At 56.0% G+C, this 19342-nt stretch overlaps 1 protein-coding gene across 2 annotated transcripts in view; it reads left to right on the top strand.

Annotated features, from left to right (window-relative positions):
• The first annotated feature begins 2797 nt into the window (after positions 1–2797).
• The window catches only part of LOC144720395 (transcriptional enhancer factor TEF-1-like), a 59969-nt gene continuing 43424 nt past the window's right edge, over positions 2798–19342 (top strand). Inside the window, exon 1 of one of the 2 annotated variants that reach the window (XM_078597140.1) lies at positions 2798–3119. In XM_078597140.1, coding sequence (XP_078453266.1) covers positions 2903–3119 — 217 coding nt within the window. In that variant the 5' untranslated portion in view covers positions 2798–2902. The remainder of the gene's footprint in view (positions 3120–19342) is intronic. The other variant, XM_078597141.1, reaches the window with a different exon arrangement.

The raw sequence follows: 19342 nt of genomic DNA on the forward strand, positions 1-19342 counted from the left end.
AAGCAGTCCTGGGCCTTCTCCCTCAAGTCAACTCGGACTTGTGCACATTCAGACACGCATGTGTCTTTGCTTCTACTTAAAGGGGAATGGTGTCGCTGTGGTTTGTGCAGTGTGCTACAAACCCGGTGGCCCGAGTTTGAACCCGGTCACCCGATTTGGAATCCGGCTCAAAGCCAACATCGGTGATGAATGCCTGAACCGGCCCTGGCCACTTCCCTAGGTCAACACGGCCTTAAATGAGGATTTGGTGCGGGTGGTTAAAACTCAGTACTGGGGAGACAAAGGCGGTCGCGCGTGTTGCGAGCCACCCATCCCATCCCTCTTGCTCCGTGTCGACATTCATAGGTGCTACTCGCGAACTGCACTTGTCCAACAGCCTGTTAAGTCTATCCGATGGGAGGTGGGGCCTTTGTCTTTTATTTACATTTAAACTGCACGCCCAGTAGCCGCCCCGTCGAGCTCACGTTGACGGCAGGGCCCTCCTCGCCGTGACGTCTTCGAGCATTCAGCGTCAATTAACCCACGGCAGCCAATTAGAGCGAGAAGCAAGGAGGGTGTTTGTGTGCGTGTCGGAATCACGTCGACGACCCCGTTAAGATGAAAGATACTTTTGAAGGAACACGACAACAACATTTGTTTGAAAAGTGCGTGCAAAGAAACATGGGGAATCTTCTTGGTTCTTTCGGTAAAGTCACGTAGAATGGAAAATAATAAAATAATAAAATAAAACATTATAAAATCATTCTCACGACGTTTCGGCCACAACGCAAGCAGCCGTCCTCAGGTGAAGACCAGGTCTGTCGGGGAGACAGCTTGCGTTGTGGCCGAAACGTCGTGAGAATAATTTTATTATGTTTTATTTTATTATTTTATTATTTCCATTCTACGTGACTTTACCGAAAGAACCAAGAAGATGAATCCCTGCAGTCGCGAAAGCTTTCAATCGAAATTTAAACATGGGGAAATTGACACCTTGGCATTGCGCTTAGAGGCGGACAGAGGAGGAATGCAAAGAATATCGGAGATTGGAGACCCAACGCCAGCAGTGGATTGAGCAAGGGCTGGCTAGCACTTGCATGCGAGTGTCAGCCGGGTGAGACAGGGGGAAGGGATGATATTTTTTCTTGTCTCCGTAGCTTCCCTGTGTTAAAAAAACCTTCCACCAAACAATTTGGTTGATTATTTGATGGATTTTTTGTTGTTGTTGAGAAATATGGCGAAGTGGAATAGCTGCTCGGGTGATTGTGTTGGTTATTTTGAGTGAAAAAAAATGTCCAATTTATTTCGGGCTAAGTTATTGAATATTCGGGGGCTGATTTCATCTGAACAAAAACACAACAAATGTCCCAACTTAATTTCGCACTCCTTTCCCACTCTCCTCAGATTCTCCATTCGAGGTAGAGAGGTGGTGAGTGTGAGTAAATTACGGAGGGATCAGCAAGGAGCGAGTGAGAGGAGAGAGATAGGGGTGAGTGGTCGGTGAGTGAGTGAGAGAGACAGAAAGGTGAGCGGTGGGTGAGCGAGAGTATGAGGGGGGGGGGGGTGTGAGCGGCGGGTGAGTGAGGTGTGTGAGTGATAGAAAGACGGGTGAGTGTTGGGTGAGAGAGAGAGGGGTGAGTGAGAGTGAGACAGGTGATGAGTGGGTGAGTGGTGGGTGAGTGAGAGAGAGAGAGGGGTGAGTGAGAGTGAGACAGACCGAGAGGTGAGCAGTGGGTGAGCGGGGGGGTGACAGAGAGACAGGCAGTCGCGTGACAAGCGTGGGGGGGGGGGCAGGGGGGGTGCCTTGCCCCCCCTCTTCATGGCCAAAGCAACGGGTTGGTGCTTCCTTGACAACCATCAAGAGATGTTTTCAACAACATATTAATCAAGAACAAAAAACAATTTTAAACGCGGTGTAAATACACTTTATCATGGAAATCCTTTCATTTACGTCCCACATTTTAATTTAATTAGGGCAGTAATAACGTAATCTTGCAAAGAGGTACTGTGGAGCTGGTAGTCGCTGCGTTCTTGTGTTTTGGGAAGACAGCCACAGCCAACACTGAACCGGACCTGGGCCCTCCCCTAGGTCGACTCGGCCTCAAAATGAGTACCGTGGTGCTGTCGGTAGTAAACATCGCCACTGGGGAGACAAAGGCGGCCGGGCGTTGGTGTGACCGCCCATCTCCTCGTGCGCCATGGCACCCTTCTTAGGTGCTGCTACTCGCTAACGGCACTTGCCCTGACATCCTGTTAATGCTATACGGGGGGTCTTTGTCTTTGTGTGCGTGCGTGTGTATCCAGGTCGCCTCTCAACCGATCGAACCGACCCCCCTCGGTCTCAACGCGAGAAATATCGGGAGGAGGAACAGAAGCGAGACGAAGAGAGAGAGGGGGGAGGGAGGGAGAGAGAGAGAGGGAGGTCACTTTGACCTCACACAGCCACGACCTCTCTGCGCCTGCTGCTGCTGCTGCCACTGCCGCTGTGCGACGGTGAAAGCGGAGGAAGCATTGGGGGGGGGGGGGAGGGGTGAGGGGGGTGGTGTGGAGTGTGTGGGGTTGGGGGGGGGGCAGCCCTGCCCGTGAGTGAATCTCTCCGAACCCTCGGAAGACAAAGTTGCGGGCGAGAGGGGGCAGGGGAGCGGCGACGAGGTGGTGGCGCGGGGGACAACACGACAATAAAAACACGCCACCCTTTAGCAACAACAACAACAAACAACAAACAACAACAACAACCGACGTCTCCAACCAAACCACCGCGCCACCCCCTCCCCCCCTCCCCCCGGCACACAGCCCCCCACCCCCCCCAACGGCACCATAGCCTCTCGTGGCCGGGGCCCGGTGGCGGGGGCCTGCCCCCCCACCACCACCCCCACTCCCTCCTGGGCGGGGGGGGGGATGGCCCCCCAGGGCCCCCCCGGGGATGGGGGCTCGAGCGGAGGACGAGGACGCGGACGACAGCGGAGCGGAGGGTGGGGGGCGGCGCGGGGAGCGGGGGGGCCCCAACGACAAGCCGCTGGACAACGACGCCGAGGGGGTGTGGTCCCCCGACATCGAGCAGAGCTTCCAGGAGGCGCTCGCCATCTACCCGCCGTGCGGGCGCAGGAAGATCATCCTGTCGGACGAGGGCAAGATGTACGGTAAGGAACGCCGCCGCGCGCGCGCGCGCACCCCCTTTCCCCCCCCCCCCCCCCCCTTCCGTCCCCCCCCCCCGCTGTCCCCCCCCCCCGCTGTCCCCCCCCCCCCGCGCTGCCGCCCACCTCCTCCCCCGCCCGACCCCCGGCCCTCCATCGGTACACCGCCGTGGCGAAATGTTATTTCCCTGAATGCTGAAAAAATTAACTCTGCGATTGTAATTGATTGAGATCACGCAGCAGCAGCAACATCACCCCTACCACCCCCCCCCCCCCCTCATTGTGAAAACCAGTCTTGAGACTCCATTCGGCTTTCCTGGACGCCACGGTGGCAAGATGTTAACTACCTCACCTGGTATACAAGAGGTTGCACATTCGATCCCGACCCTGACGATGCCCTCGTGGTCACGTGGATGTTTCCCCTCTGCAACGTGTGCGGTGGCGGCGAGATGTTAACTACCTCGCCTGGTATGCAGGAGGTCGTGGTTTCGATCCCGACCCTGACGATGTCTATATATTGTACTTTGCATCTCTCTCTCTCCGTGCTCGCATGGATTTTTCTCCGGGTCCCTCTGGTTTTTAGAATCAACGTCACGCGTTTAGAGTATTCGGCTGCTATAAATGTACACGTGACGATAAGCCCACTCCGTCGAGCTCTCATTTGTCATGGCCAGCTCGCTTCTGAAAGAGAAATCTACGTAGTTCACTGTGGGCCTTGCCTGGTAAGTAAAATCGTCACAATTGTACGAGATCAGAGCGCGTGTCTCGGTGCACAGACCCAGAGCAGTGCTGGGTATACGGAGGGATGATCGGGGGGTGGGGGGGGGCGATTGGGGGTGGTTGTCACTCCCCCGCCCACCCATGCTACTTGAGACCCCACAAATTTGTATTTTGTTGATATTCCGCAGAGGCAATGCATGGCACGTTTTGTTGATTAATGAATGCGACGGGGTGGTTGTGGGGGGATATTTTGGGATGGCTGCCCCCCCCCGCTCCCGAACTCACCTGGGAGGGTCCTAGATCCACCTCTGGCTACTGGCGCCACCTGAGATGGCAAATCCCGAGTTGTCGCCCATCTGAGTAAATGACGCCGTCGCGCCGTTGATGTTTCTCCAACACGTTGATGTTTTTGGTTACCGTGAAATGTGTTTTGATACCTCCGAGTTAACTTCTTTTTAATTCGACCCAAAAATACTGATCACGCTTGCGCACGGATTGTTTCGTGGTTATTGTGTCTCTCGCGTAACGCGCGCGGAGTTTGTTCTTGCGCCGATTTTCCTTTGCGTCATCTTTCCGTTCTTCAGTTGTCTTGAACGGCATCGCCGTCGGTTGCGATTCCGGCGGCTGAGGGTCACCCTCAGAAAATGAGTCTCGAGTCCTGGTCTCTTGAGTTCTCGCCTGGCCGACCATAAATAAAAACCAAGGGGTGAACCTTGACAAACCTCGAATCTGAGGTGTTGATGAGGGACCGTCCTGTTGCTATCGATAAAGACACGGACGGATGTGTTATGGGGGGGGGGGGCGGTGCAAATGGGACATTTGTTCCACGGGCCCAAGAACTCCAGAAGGACCCCCCAAGGGAAAAGAAAAAAGATAGTTTTTACTTAAAGAGACGTGAAGACAGTTTTTCAATTCGCTTTTTGTAACAATGACTCGCGCGTCAACCCGCCAGGAGTTTAGGCAATGATCTCTTCCGAGTCTCGGAAGCTAAGCAGGTCTTTGAGCCTGCTTGGTGCATTGGATGATTGGAGGCTGCCTGTGGCATACCAGGTGTTACAGATGATTAAGATGTATCGGAGCTTACATGTCTACCGATTATTCCCCGACACGCTGCCCGGCTGGAGTACGTGGATTGGCGGGGGGCGGTGGGGGGAAGGGGGGCTGGGGATTTTTGGTGCTGGAGGAGTTGGGGGTGTGGACGGAGGGTGATTGTGGGGGGTGCGGGTGGTGGTGGGGGGAGGCTGTTACAGTGACGCTGGTGGTGGCGGGGGCTGAGAGGCGGAAGACGGTGGTTATTGATGTTTGGTGGTGGTTGTGACGGCGGCGATGGTGGTGGTGACGCGTCGAACGAGACGAGGGGGCTGGCGTGCCATGTGGCTGACACATGCCAGGGTGCGTGGAGCTCACCACTTGGGTTTGCTGGGAGGAACCAATGAGGAGGAGGCGGTGGTGGTCATCGTTATCAGCATCATCACTGAGTCATCATAGCATCATTGTCGTCCTCATTGTCATCGTCATATATTCATCATCCTCATCATCCTCATCATACTCATCATCAGACAAAGGTGGTCGCGACTGGTGTTGGCCACCCACCCCTCATGTATCTTGCCAGCCCTCACTCGCTAAATGCACTTGCCCTAACAGTCAGTTGAAGATAATTATATGGGGTGATCTTTGTCTTTGTCTCCCATATGTATGTGTCTATTCCATAAGCCCCAACGAAAACATCTGCCTTGACACTCTGGGTTATCAGTGGAGGAGGAGTTCCCAGTACCTGAGCAGTGGTGCTTAGAGGCGGCTCAGGTTTGACAACGGAGGTCTCGCTGACAAACCGGGTCTTCTCACCCATCGCTGCACCCTCTCTCCTGCACGCTTGCGGAGCGTGGGCCCACTGACCGGAACACCTGTGTCACTTGGAAACATTCCAGCTGGGCCACTGCCTGCGATCCATGCCGGCCGGTTTAGCCCGGCTGGATTTACAGTGCCGAGAAGCTCGCAGATCCTTAAAAGATCTGGACACTGTCCCATTAATGACTTCCTCTGGCAGCTGAGGAGGCTGCGTTGGCTGGGTCACGTAGCCCACATGCCCAGCCACTGCATGCCCAAGCAGCTTCTGTTTGGCCGGACCGTAGGGGCTCGAGAGGGAGCTGGTGTGGTACAGGTGTGGACTTGCCCAATAACAGCGACAAGCAGCGTTCAGATCAGCTGCTGGACATGACCAGATTCGCAGCGTTGTGCAGTGAATTTGGCCCATCTGAGTTCGGGATCAGGCCATTACTGATATGAATCGGCAACTGACCAGCATGGCGAAGTATGCGTATTAGTATATATGTAAGGGTGCTGCGGTGGAGAGATGTTAACTCCCTCGCCTGGTATGTAGGAGGTTGTGGGTTCGATCGCGATCCTGATGCCTGCTGTATATTTTGAGTTTGCGTGTCTTTCTTCCTGTGGTCTCATGGATTTTTCTGGGGTTTTCCCTCCACATTTAGCTGCGATGGATTTCCACGTAATGAGCCTCTTCGCTGAGCTATCATTTTGTGGCCAAGTCGCTTCTGATAAAGAGCTACGTAGCTCCGTGGCGCCTTACTTGGTAACATTTAAATAAAAGCGTGTTGTTAATAGCTTTAAACGAGCACAATAGTAACAATAGCGATGGTATCGGAGGTGATGGTAGGAACATCATTAGAAGTGGTGGTGGTATCAGCTGACCGCCCACTCACGCGGTCCCCAACAGATGCTCGCCAGATGTGATGAGTGAGTCTGTCCCCCACGACCACGTGTTCGTGGGGGTGTGCGCGTGTGTGTGTGTGCATGCGTGTGTGTGTGCGCGTGTGTGTGTGCGCGTGTGTGTGTGCGCGTGTGTGTGTGCGCATGCGTGTGTGTGCGTGTGTGTGCGCGTGCGTGTGTGTGCGCGTGCATGTGTGTGCGTGTGTGTGTGTGCGCGCGTGTGTGTGTGTGTGCATGCGTGTGCTGGTCGACTCAGTCTCAACTGAGTAGCTGGTGCGTTGTGTAAACTTGGCCACGAGGGAGACAAAGGCGGCCGGGCTGGGTGTCTGCGTTCGTGTGTGCTTGTCTGCCTGTGTGAGCGCGAATGCGTGTGTGTGTACATGTGGGTACTTTGTCTCTGTTTATTTAAATATGGGGAGCGATAGTGTAAAGGGTGAGCGCGTTGCGCTACAGCCCACCCGAGTTCCCTCCCTGCTGACGATAATAATAACAGTGGGGAATATATTAACCAGTCCTGGGCCTCCCGTAGGTTGACTGAGCCTTAAATTTTTACCTTTATGAAGTAGTGTATATTCAACTAAACTATTTTATTTTACCAGGTAAGGCCCACTCACCTATATAGCTCTTTTTCAGAAGCGACAATTCGACCTGGCCACACATGATAGCGCAAATAAGTGGTTGATCATATTCTTGGTTCATTCGGTAAAGTCATGTAGATAGAAAACAAAAATCTAAATTAAAAGCAAAAAAACCCACGACGTTTCGATCGCAACACAAGCGGTTATCTCTGAATAATAATTTCTTCTGAAGATTTTTGTTTTCTATCTACGTGACTTTACCGAAAGAACCAAGAATATGAATTCCTGCAGTCACGAAAGTCGTAAGTCTGAAAGTGGTTCATCGTGTGGAAATGTATAGCAGCCAAATACTCTAAACGAGTGTTTCTAAATGCGGAGGTAAGAACCGAAGGACCCGGAGAAAAATCCACGCCACCACGGGGAGAGAGACACGCAAACTCCAAATACACAGCAGCAGGCGCCCGGGTCGGGATCAATCCCACGACCTCCTGTATACCAGGCGAGAGGGAGTTAACATCTCTTAGCTACCATGGCACATAAACAGTGTGGAGACAAATGGGCTCAGTCTGAGATTTCACCCCCCCCTCCCCCACACACGTGTGCTGTACCGGCATCAATATGCGCGCGCTAACAGCCCTCTGCCCCAACAGTCTGTGTGCAAGGCTATACGGGGGATCTTTGTCTCTGTTTATTAAAAAAAAACGCCTTTTACGGGAAACTCCGACTGCCACCACGCGTCTGCCTTTGTGTCTGCGCGTTTGCGCATGAGTGAGTGTCTTGTGTGTGGGTGTACCGTGTGCGTGTGCCTTCATAGGTGGCCGCTAACAGCCCTTGCCCCAACAGTCTGTGCAAAGGCTATAGGGGTGACCTTTGTCTTTGCGTGCATGGAGAACGGTGGCGCAGCGGTTAGCGCTCTGCGCTACGAAGCCGGCGACCCGAGACGGATTGTCGCTCTCATGAAATATTCGGTGACGAAAATCTGAAGCAGGTCTTTGGTCTCCCCTAGGTCGACTCAGCATTAACCGAGTAGCTGCTGCGGTACCACGTATTTTATTATTATAATGTACTCACTAATTCAGGGTCCTGCCGTTAAATCGATTTTTATTTTCAGATGAGATGCTTTCAGCCAATTACTGATGAGTTCTGTTTAGTATTATTATTCGACACGCGGGGAATAAACCAGAGCACCCGTGGAAAAGCCACACTCTGCGCGAGGGGGGCAACACTCAATCCCCGTACAGATGGAGACAGATGGCGATCAGTCCACGGGGATGGAGTTTCACCGAGAGATCTGTGTGAGCGGTAAGCCACCAACCCTCCGACGACCTCCGCAGCGGGGGATTACAGGCCGCGTGTATGTGTCTGTCGGACTTTTTTCGTACCGTACAGAGCCAACCGCGCTAATTGGAAGTGGGAGGAGGGATAAGAAAGTAGCTATCACTGCGCACCTCGATGTGTTCTCGTCGAGGGCGGGGGTGGGAGTCCCTGTTGGGGCGGGGGGGGGCTGGAGGGAGGGGTGGGTCCCTGCGAGGGGGGTCCCTGCGAGGGGGGAGGGGCGTGAGGGGAGGGGTGTTCCTGGGGTGAAGGGGGTGGATATTGTTGTGGAATTTCGCGAGCGGCCCCCCGTCTCCCCGGTCACGTGCTCAGCACCTGTCACCTGAACCTGTGGACGTTGTTCGTGGCGCCTCCCCCACCCATTAGGCCGTCTCCGACATAAAATAGATAAATAGGCGGCGTGGTGTTGTTATCCATCAACAGTCGGGGGGAATACAAAGGCGGTCGGGGGTGGTTCCGTACACCCCCCCCCCCCACCGTCCACGAGGGCGAGGAGCGGCAGGGGTGTGAGCGCGTCACAGTGGTTACAATAGGCCGCGTGGACTGCGTGGGATTAACCGCCTTTGTCTCTCCGTGCCGAGCAGGCAAACAGCGATGGGTGAGGCGAGTGGTGGGGGCGGGTAGGGGGGGGGGTGCAAGGGGTGGGGGCGGGCGTCTGTTGGGCTAAACCGCACGTCCCGTCCTGCCGTCTTCCCAACCCTGGGAGTCGTTACAGCAACAGGGCTGGCGACTCAGCCACAGCGCGTGGAGTCGCAAAGTCAGAACCCCCCCACCACCCCCGAGTTCCCAACCTCGACCCCCACCTCCGCCCTCCTCGTATTGACTCACCACCACCCCCACCTCCTCCTCCTCCCCCACCGTTCCAATTCGAATTTCCGTTGCACGCTGCGCGCGCCTGATCATTGGCGAATCACGTCTCGGTTAAACTCTCGCTCTCAACAGCCGCGGTCAGTCTACTTCTGGATGAAGGTTCTCCAACCACGACCCGCCCCCCCCCTCCCTCCCTCCCTCCACCAAGACGATGGGATCATCCCTCGTCCCATGACCACTCTGCGTGTGTCTTATCGAACGAACGGAACGGGTCACAGCGCTGCACGCGTCGGATGATTGGTACACCTCTGTGAGTGAAACACGTGGGGTTTGTAAGTGCATGCGAACAGGACATATGCAGTGCACAGTATTTACACACACCGTTGATGAGATTGTAGCTGTTATTTTGTGATGGTATATATGTTGTTTGTCTCTGAACTGTGATCCTTAAATATGCTATTGTTAGGTTCAATGTTAGGTGAGAAACACCTCGTCTGTAGTCTCAAGTTCCCGGGGTTAAAGGCGAACTCTGTTTTTGCCAAATCCTGGCCAGATGGCTCAAAAACTTAATAAACTAAACGAACACAGAGACTCATAGAGATGTATAGAGACTCGAGATAGACGCATAGAGATGCATAGATACTCACCGAGATACATAAAGAGACTCTTGGAGATACACAGACTCAAAGAGATGAATAAAGACGCATAGAGATACACACACACAGAGACTGGGTAAAAAGTGTGCCAAGATGATCCCAATCCTGGCCAGCTGGCTGAACAAACTTAAACAAGCACGACCTCGTGCCTCAACGTCTCTCTCGGTGTCTTCCAATTGCTGCCCCAGACGTAGCCGACCGCTCGGTTCGCTGCTGACGCTGTCGCTGATGATCGTTGTGTAGGTTTTAGCGCGGCGAGACCCGGGGGGGTGGGGGGGTGACGTGGAACCCCCACGTCGCCCCTCCCTCCCCCGTTGGCTTGAGCCCCCCAATCCCCCCAGCGAGCGGAACCAATCACCGGCCCGCGCAGCCGCCTTGACTTGGCCAATCAACGCCGCGGAGGTTCACGGTTCGGATTTTTCCCAGCGGCCGCCCTGGTTATCGCCGCAATACAAAACTAAAAACTCGGCTTCGTCTGCTCCGCGGCGGACGCTAAAGATGCGTCGCCCCGTGACGCAATTCGCAGGAGGAGGTCATTGTGTGCCAGCGGCGTCGCCTTACTACATTTGCCAAAATTCGAAAACTACTCATTTGGGATTACGCGCATAATTGCAGACAAAGATGATCCCCCGTGTGGCCTTAACGGGTGACTGCTGGGCCAAGTGCTGTTAGCAATCAAGATTTTCAAGAGGCGCGATGCACTGGTGTGGTGAACGCGAGACGGGGTCGTCCCTAATAGACGACCACACGAAGCGGCCCTCAAAGAGCTGCTGCTCACCCCTGCTGAGATCGGTGCTCGCGGACAGAACTCGCACCGAAAGTGTGTTAAGGCTGCGTCGGTTTTCTGGATAAAACTTTACAAAAGTATTTTTTTTCTAAATCCCTTCATCTCGACTCTTTATCATTTTCCAGTTTACAGTATCCCAGTGTGCTGAAGTATGGTCAAGCAACCCCAATGACCGACAACCACGTGGTTAAAGCCGTTATCCAGCAGTGTGCGTGTACTGTGTATGCGTCGTCATGCACGAGGAGCGGTGGCGCGCTGGTTGCAACGCGCTGCGCGCAAAGCCAGCGGGCGCGGGTTGTATCTACGGCTATCGTGAGTGACATATTAGCTCAACGGGTCCTGGTGCGGTCTTGGGAGGCAGTGGGGGAGGGGGGAAGACAAATAGGGACGGGCGTGGCGTTAGCCTCGTCCACACAGCGGGCGTTTCCCTGCCACCTCCATAGGTGCTACTCGCTCACGGCCCTTGCCCCCAAACAATCGGTTAAGGCTATACGGGGGATCTTTGCCTGTGTATCTATATGCGTGTGCGCGTGCGAGAGGGCGCGTGTCGCGCTCGCTCTCTGGCCGAACAAGGTCACCCTGTGTGTGTGTTGCACGATGCACGTGTCTGCTCTCTCTCTCTCTCTCCCACTCCTAAACTATCTCTCTCTCTCCCACTCTCCCACTCTCTCCCCGTATCTCTCCCCGTATCTCTCCCCGTATCTTTCACTCCAAACTCTCATGCGCTCTTCTCCGTGCGTCCTCGCTCTCTCGCGCGCGCTCGCCCACTCTCTCCCCAGCTCCCCCTCCTCCTCTCTATCTCTTCTACTCTCTCTCACTCCCTCTCTCGTCCTCACTCCCACTCGACCACTATCTCAAAATCTCTCTCGCCCACCTCTCCCCCCCATTCGCCCCATCTCCCTCTCTCTCTCCTCCCTCTCCCCCTCCATACTCAACTATCTCCCACTCACGCGCACTCTCTCTTTCTCTCTCTTTCTCTCTCGCGAACGCTCCCCCACGCTCTCCCCGCACCCTATCGGGTAGTACAATGCGCCATTTGAGGCCGTCATTCAGACCGCTCGCTAAAACCGTCCCCATGCCCCGAGTCTCATCTTACGGCCGCTAAGGGAGTGTCGGCTTGGGGGGGGGGCGGGGGGGGGCTAGGAGAGGATTTGGGCGGGGGGAGGGAGTGGGTGAGGGGTGAGTCTGGTGGTAGGAGGGGGGGGTGTAGATCTCCCCCCCTCCCACTCTCCATCCCACACCCCCCCCCCCATACTTCACACCCCCCCCTCGCCATCACCACCACCACTCGGCAGGGGGTCTTAAGCGTTCGCTGCAGGTGGTCACGGAGCTCATGATGCCAATCCTGATGTCACTCCTGTCTCGGCGACCCCCCCCCTCATCCTCCTCCTCCTCCTCCTCCCAGACCCCTCCGGACCCCCAACCCCCCTCCCATCCTTCCCCAGAGTCTCACGAGAAATCCATAATAGCCATGTCAGGGACGCTGAGGTGACAGCCGAGGTTCTAATCCCGTGTTCCTTGACATATCCTCAAGTGCGTGATGATTTAAACCGGGGTGGGGAGGGGGCGTGGAGTGAGTTCATGATGGTCTAGGCCCGGACACTACTCATTTACCGCAGAGACTCATAGATTCGCATGGACACCCACAGACACACATGTACGGTGCGAAAGAAGTTCAGCATATATATACATAGAGAGCCATAGTGTCACATTGAGACCCATACGGAATGGTTTCATTGAAAGTCCACATTCATATAGAAGAGCCATATACTTATGTTACATTGAGAAACACAGACTAACATAGAGACCCATAGACATACGGGAACCACCACGTACAAGACTCACAGATTCACGTAGAGACTCAAATGGAGTCTGCGTGGCATTAGACACCCATAGAATGGTATAGAGACCCTGAGGCTCGCATATAAGAAACCTGCCTGGCTGCCTCTCTAAACAAAAATTCGCGGCGCTTTCAGATGCGCTTCTGCGACCGTCTGGAACGCTCTTCCTTTCGATGTTAGGAAGCGACTGGAGCTCTGCACATTTGAAACCATCATCTCGATTGAATACTCCTTTATTTCGCACTGCTTCTGTATATTTAGTTGGCTGTCCTTCCACCGCACCTCCGCTTAGCGCGGTTGGCTGCGTTTGGTGCGAACAATGTTCAACATACAACATACACACACACACCTACTACATACACACACACACCTACAACATACATACACACCTACAACATACACACACACCTATAACATACACACACACCTACAACATACACACACCTACAACATACACACACACCTACAACATACACACACACACCTACAACATACATACACACCTACAACATACACACACACCTACAACATACACACACACCTAAATAAAATCAATACCCTCCACTGTCTGTGTGAATAATGTCGTGATGCGGTCACAATTCGCACACCGCTGCATGAATCCACGTTGCGTCGTTGAGTCGGGACTTCACAACGGTTCCGTGTGTGTACGTGCGTGTGTGTACGTGTGTGTGTGTGTATGCGTGCGTGTGTGTACGTGTGTGTGTGTGTATACGTGTGTGTGTGTGTGTGTGTGCGCGCGTGTGTACGTGTGTGTATACGTGTGTGCGTGTGGTGTGTGTGCGTGTGTGTGTATACGTGTACGTGTGTATACGTGTGCGTGTGAGTGTTCAGGTTATTCCACGGGATCTCACTTTGATTGATTGAACGCACGCCGGGCTCGTGAACGTGCCAGGCGACGTTCCGCCGCCGTTACGAGGCGCTCGCTGACGGCCAGAGGGGCGCGTGCGGTGTCTGTCCACGTGCTGCGGTGAGCGCGCTGGAGTCCCCCACTTTGTGTAAACATCGCCACTGGGGAGACAAAGGGGGCCGGGCGTGGTGCTGGCTACCCGAACAGATCGTGTGCCGTGCCGGCATTCATAGGTGGTCGCTGACAGCACTTGCCACGATAGTCTGTTAAAGTCTATATGGGTGATCTTTATCTTTGTGTAAGTGTGTAAGTGTGTGTGTAAGTGTGTGTGCGTGTAAGTGTGTGTGTGTAAGTGCGTGTGTACGCGCGCGCTGCGCGTGCACTGCTGCTGTCGGTCAGAGCCACCTGTTGCGCAATCGCTCGGCACGCGAGGAATGCTCTCGGGTGCCGCTCGCACAGACCCGGACACACGCGCACACACAGACACACACACACACAGACACACACACAGACACACAGACACACACACACACACACAGACACACACACAGACACACACACACAGACACACACACAGACACATAGACACACACACACAGACACACGCGCACACACGCACACACACACAGACACACGCGGATACACACAGACACACGCACGCACACGCAGACACACGCGGACACACACGCACAGACGCACAGACACACGCTCACAAACACACGCACACAGACACGCACACAGACACACACACGTGGACACAGACACACACACACACGTGGACACACGTGGACACACACGCGCACACACCTGGACACACACACACACACACGTGGACACACACACGCGGACACAGACACACACACACACGCGGACACAGACACACACACACGCGGACACATGCACACACACACACGTGTGCATTTATGTACTGTATACACACACGCACATACAACTCGCGCGCGCACACACGTGAGACAGATCCCCCGTGTAGCCTTAACAGACTTTTGGGGGCAAGTGCTGTTAGCGAGCACCTATGAAGGCCGGCACTGCAGACAATCGGGTGGGGGGCCAGCTCCACACCCGGCCGTCTTTGTCTCCTTAGTGATGACACACACACACCTCTCCATTCCCATCGACTCCTGCAGACCCGATCACAAATGGAAATGGAATGACGCGAGCCACAGCGGCGCGATTGTGGCCATGCAACCCAAATAATGGACCCCCACCGCAAGCCCAGAGAGACACACAGAGACACACAGAGACTCACAGAGACACAAAGAGTCTCACAGAGACACACAGAGTCTCACAGAGACACACAGACACACAGAGACACACACAGAGAGGCATTGAGCTAAGTAGCGGCTCACTCGTTGAGATATACACAGAGACATCTAGACATAGAGAGAGACACACGTAGAGACGAGACACATCGAAGGAGTGCGACTGTGGCCATGCAACTCGAGCTAGAGACCGCACAGTAAACCCACCTACTGTGGGCTGGGCTCCTTCAGCGCAGGAGGAGGAACAGCGACACGACACGAACTCTCTCTCGCTCTGCTGCTGAAGCCCTCTCGTCGTGTCCAGCAGCAGCAGCAAGCAGCCAGCACCTCGACATCGGCATCGAGCTACTGAAGCACGTTCTGCTGCTGCTGCCATCATCATCATCATGCGGAATAACACAATTTCATCTTGCGGTTGTAGCTTTCTCCAGACGAATGCCCTCCAAGCAGGAGTCGTCATGTTTTGGCAACACAATCGTGGAGTCTCGACCGCGAGTCTGCCTGGGGCGAGTGTCCAAACCCGCGGGGCTGTCCTCGATCCCGGCCGGGGTCTCGGTTTCCCCGCAGCATCTGTCCCCTCGGCAACACCTCACCCCGCACATCGCCCCCACATCCACCACCACGTCCACCACCACGTCTACCATGTCCACCACCACGTCCACCACCACGTCCAGTCTCGATCTGCTGCTGACCTCATCCATCATCCAAGACTTCATCAGATTCCCCACTCGACTATGGCAGTCTCTCTCCGCCACGGCCTCCCCGCACCCCTCACCTCCCTCACCTCCCATCCCCGCACCCCTCACCTCCCTCACCTCCCATCCCTCACCTCCCCGCACCCCTCACCTCCCTCACCTCCCATCCCTCACCTCCCCGCACCCCTCACCTCCCTCACCTCCCCGCATCCCTCACCTCCCATCTCTCACCTCCTTCACCTCCCATCCCTCACCTCCCCGCATCCCTCACCTCCCCGCATCCCTCACCTCCCATCCCTCACCTCCCATCCCTCACCTCCTTCACCTCCCATCCCTCACCTCCCCGCATCCCTCACCTCCCATCCCTAACCTCCTTCACCTCCCATCCCTCACCTCCCCGCATCCCTCACCTCCCTCACCTCCCTCACCTCCCCGCATCCCTCACTTCCGTCTTCTGCACACTTCAGATGATCCAGAATTCCTCGTCTGGACCTGCTACTCACACACACACACACGTACACACACACACACACACCTAGACATACACACTCACACACACGTAGACACACACCTAGACACACAAACACACGTAGACATACACACACACCTAGACATACACAAACACACGTAGATATGCACACACGTAGACATACACACACACGCGTAGACACACACATACCTAGATATGAAGAGAGACAAAGATCTCCCTTATAGCCTTAACAGACTGTTGGAGCAAGTGCTGTTAGCGAGCGCCTATAAAGGCCGGCACGGCACACGATGGGGTAGTAGCAATGTTCACGCACAGCACCAGGTACTCATTTGAGGCCGAGTCGACCTAGGGGAGGCCCAGGACCGGTTCAGATAATCGTCACTGGTGTTGGCCGTGAGCGGGAATCGAACCCGGGTCCCCAGGTTCGTAGCGCAGCGGAGCGCTAACCGCTACACTACCGCTCCCCACACATAGACACCCTCGCACACACCCACACGTGTGGGAATACACTCCACGTGCATGTACGAACACGCGTCCACACGTGCGCGCACAAAGACAACGACACCCCCCGTACAGCCCGAGCAGACTGTTGGGGCGAGTGTTGTTCGTGAGCTGCGCCGATGAAGGCCGGCACGGCGCGCACGAAGTCGGGGTCCACCCCCTCCGACGCCGCCCCCCGTAGGGTCGTAGGGGGTCGCCACGCCGTGCGGGTCTCATGCGCTCGGGGAAATGTCCTAATTCACTCCACAACCACCCCCCTCCCCCCTCCCTACCTCGTCATCCGCTCCCCGTCTTCATCTGCACATCTCTCTAGTCTTGGTTACGTACGGCGCGAAAGAAGTTGAACGCACGGCGCATCTCTCGCCTCCTCTCCCTCGGCACCTCCATTCTGCTCTCGCCCCCCCCCCCGTGCGTCCCTCTTCTGACCCTCCCCGGCTCTCACCCCACGCGTCGCTCCAAAGCCTTCGGCTCTGTGTAGACCACGCGACGGAAGATGAACCCCTTCCCCTCCTCCCCCCGACCCCCTCCTCCCCCCCACCCCCTCCTCCCCCCCACCCCCCTCCTCCCCCCACCCCCCTCCTCCCCCCCCTCTTCCCCCCACCCCCCCTCTCTACCCTCCTTCTCTCCCCCACCCCCTCCTCTCCCCCCCTTCCACCATCGCCCACCGGGCTCACACCTCTCTCCCCCAAGATCGGTTCTATTTTGATTCATCTCCGCATCTAAATCCGCGCTCGGGAAATCCCACGCTAAGGTGGGGGGAGAGAGGGGGGGCTATCCCCTCCCCTCTGTCCCCTCCGCCTCTGAGTTTTAGGAAAGACCGCGTCATTAGCTTAACTTGACGCTGCCTCTCCAATAGCGAGACGGCCATTCATTATATAATTAGTACGGGTCAAGGGTTTTCCACGCTGTGTAGGTCACGGCGGGGCGGGGGTGGCGCGGGGGGGGGGATGGGGTGGGGGTGTGGGGGGGGGATGGGGTGGAGGTGTGGGGGGGGGATGGCGTGGAGGTGTGGGGGGGGATGGGGTGGGGGTGTGTGGGGGGGGATGGGGTGGGGGTGTGTGGGGGGGATGGGGTGGGGGGGATGGGGTGGGGGTGTGTGGGGGGGGATAGGGTGGGGGTGTGTGGGGGGAGATGGGGTGGGGGTGTGTGGGGTGGGGGGGATGGGGTGGGGGGTGGGGGGGATGGGGTGGGGGGGATGGGATGGGGTGTGAGGTGGGGATGGGGGGGGGGATGGTGTCTCTCGGGACCGGTTCGGATCCCACCCGCCGGGAATTGCGACTCGGCTGCCACTGGACTCGACCGAGTCGCTGACCTCGCAACTCGGTCGGAGTTCACGGCGCCGCCCGCCCGCCCGCCCGCCCGCCCCTGAAGCCGCAAGGCGACCAACTGACGGGGCAGTGCGCGCGCTTCGCCCTCGGACTCATCCCTGACGGGGAGCGCAGGTGGCTGCAGGCAGACAGTCGGTGCGGTCGGCCGCTGCCTTGCCTCTGAATGGGGGTGGGGGAGAGTCTTAAGTTGGCGGAGGAGGAGGGAGGGGGAGGGATGTTTCCTGGGGGTCAGAGACGCCGAGGGTCTGGGTTCCAGTCCAGGGTTCAGCAGCAGCCTGTGATTGAAGCTGGGCTCTCGAGTGGAGTGAGTTGATTGGTCTCAGCGTCATGACATTCACTGCGCGTGTGAGCATTTGTGTGTTTGTGAATGTGTGATTGTGCATACCCCGTGTACGTTCACGTGCATGTCAGCTTGTCTTCCGTGAGCTTCTGAGTGTGTCCGAGTCAACCGGTACCGGGCCTCGCCCAGGTCGACTCGGCCTCAAATTCATTACCGAGTGCGATTTGTAAACATCGCCCACTGGGAAGACAAACACGGCCGGGCGTGGCGTTGGCCACCCACCTCTTCGCGTGCCGTGCCGGTCTCAATAGGTGCTCGCGAACAGCACTTGCCCCAAACTATGTTCAAGGTGCACCCTCTCTGCCTTTGGTTTCTGCGTCTTGGGTATTTTGCGAGCGCGTGTCGCTCGCGAGTGTGAGCGCAGCGAGCCGCGCTAAACGCAGCATTCACGGCGCATGCTGCGGGCGATGCCAAAAAAACTCGTTGGGTCACATTCTCGCTCTCTCTCTCTCTGCAGGTGAGACTCATCACGCGTTGCGGGTGGGTGGCGAGGGGAGCGGTGGCGCAGCGGTTAGCGCGCTGCGCTTACGAACCCGGTCGGCCCGAGTTCGAATCTCGCTCGCGGTCACCGATGCCGATTATCTTGCACCGGTTCCTGGGACCTCCCCTAGGTCAACTGGACCTCAAATGAGTAGCCGGTTTTCATCGGTGCTGCTCGCGGACAGCACTTGCCCCGACAGTCCGTTGTTGCAGGCTACACGGGTGATCTTTGTCTTTGGGGCGGCGAGGGTAGGGGGGGGGCTAAAGCTGAGATTGATGATTAATGGACGGCCCAATGGGATCTGCCCAATCACAGACCGGGTCTTCAGTATAGCCAAGCCCCCCCCCCCTGCCCCCCCTCCCCTACCTCAGTCTCATCCAGCTTCTCATCTGCTACCCCCCCCCCCCACCATCATCATCATCCCCCTCTTCCTGCCTCTCCTTTCACAAAGACAAAACGCGCGATGTCCCCAGCGAGCCTGCAGACTCCGTCGGGGCTTGGGGCTATTGCTGTAAAGCGAGCACCTTGTACAAAGACAAAGATCCCCCAGGTAGACTGCGTACACTTTTGGGGCAAGGATGACTAAAGAAAGCCTATAAAATACATAGATTTATTTGCTATGAAGAAGGCTAATTGCCCGAAACGTCGCCTGTCATTGACGAGCGCGTTGATTGTTATTGTTTGTGTTATTTGTTTGTGCACGATTGCCGAAGCGGCAGCTGCATCACCAAGGAACGTGGTCCATGTTAAATGAAGTGTCTTGTTTCAAACTCCCTCTCGACACAACTCTTT

The sequence above is a fragment of the Lampetra planeri genome, chromosome 8, assembly GCF_965212315.1.
Source record: "Lampetra planeri chromosome 8, kcLamPlan1.2.h2, whole genome shotgun sequence".
Classification (NCBI taxonomy): Eukaryota; Metazoa; Chordata; class Hyperoartia; order Petromyzontiformes; family Petromyzontidae; genus Lampetra; species Lampetra planeri.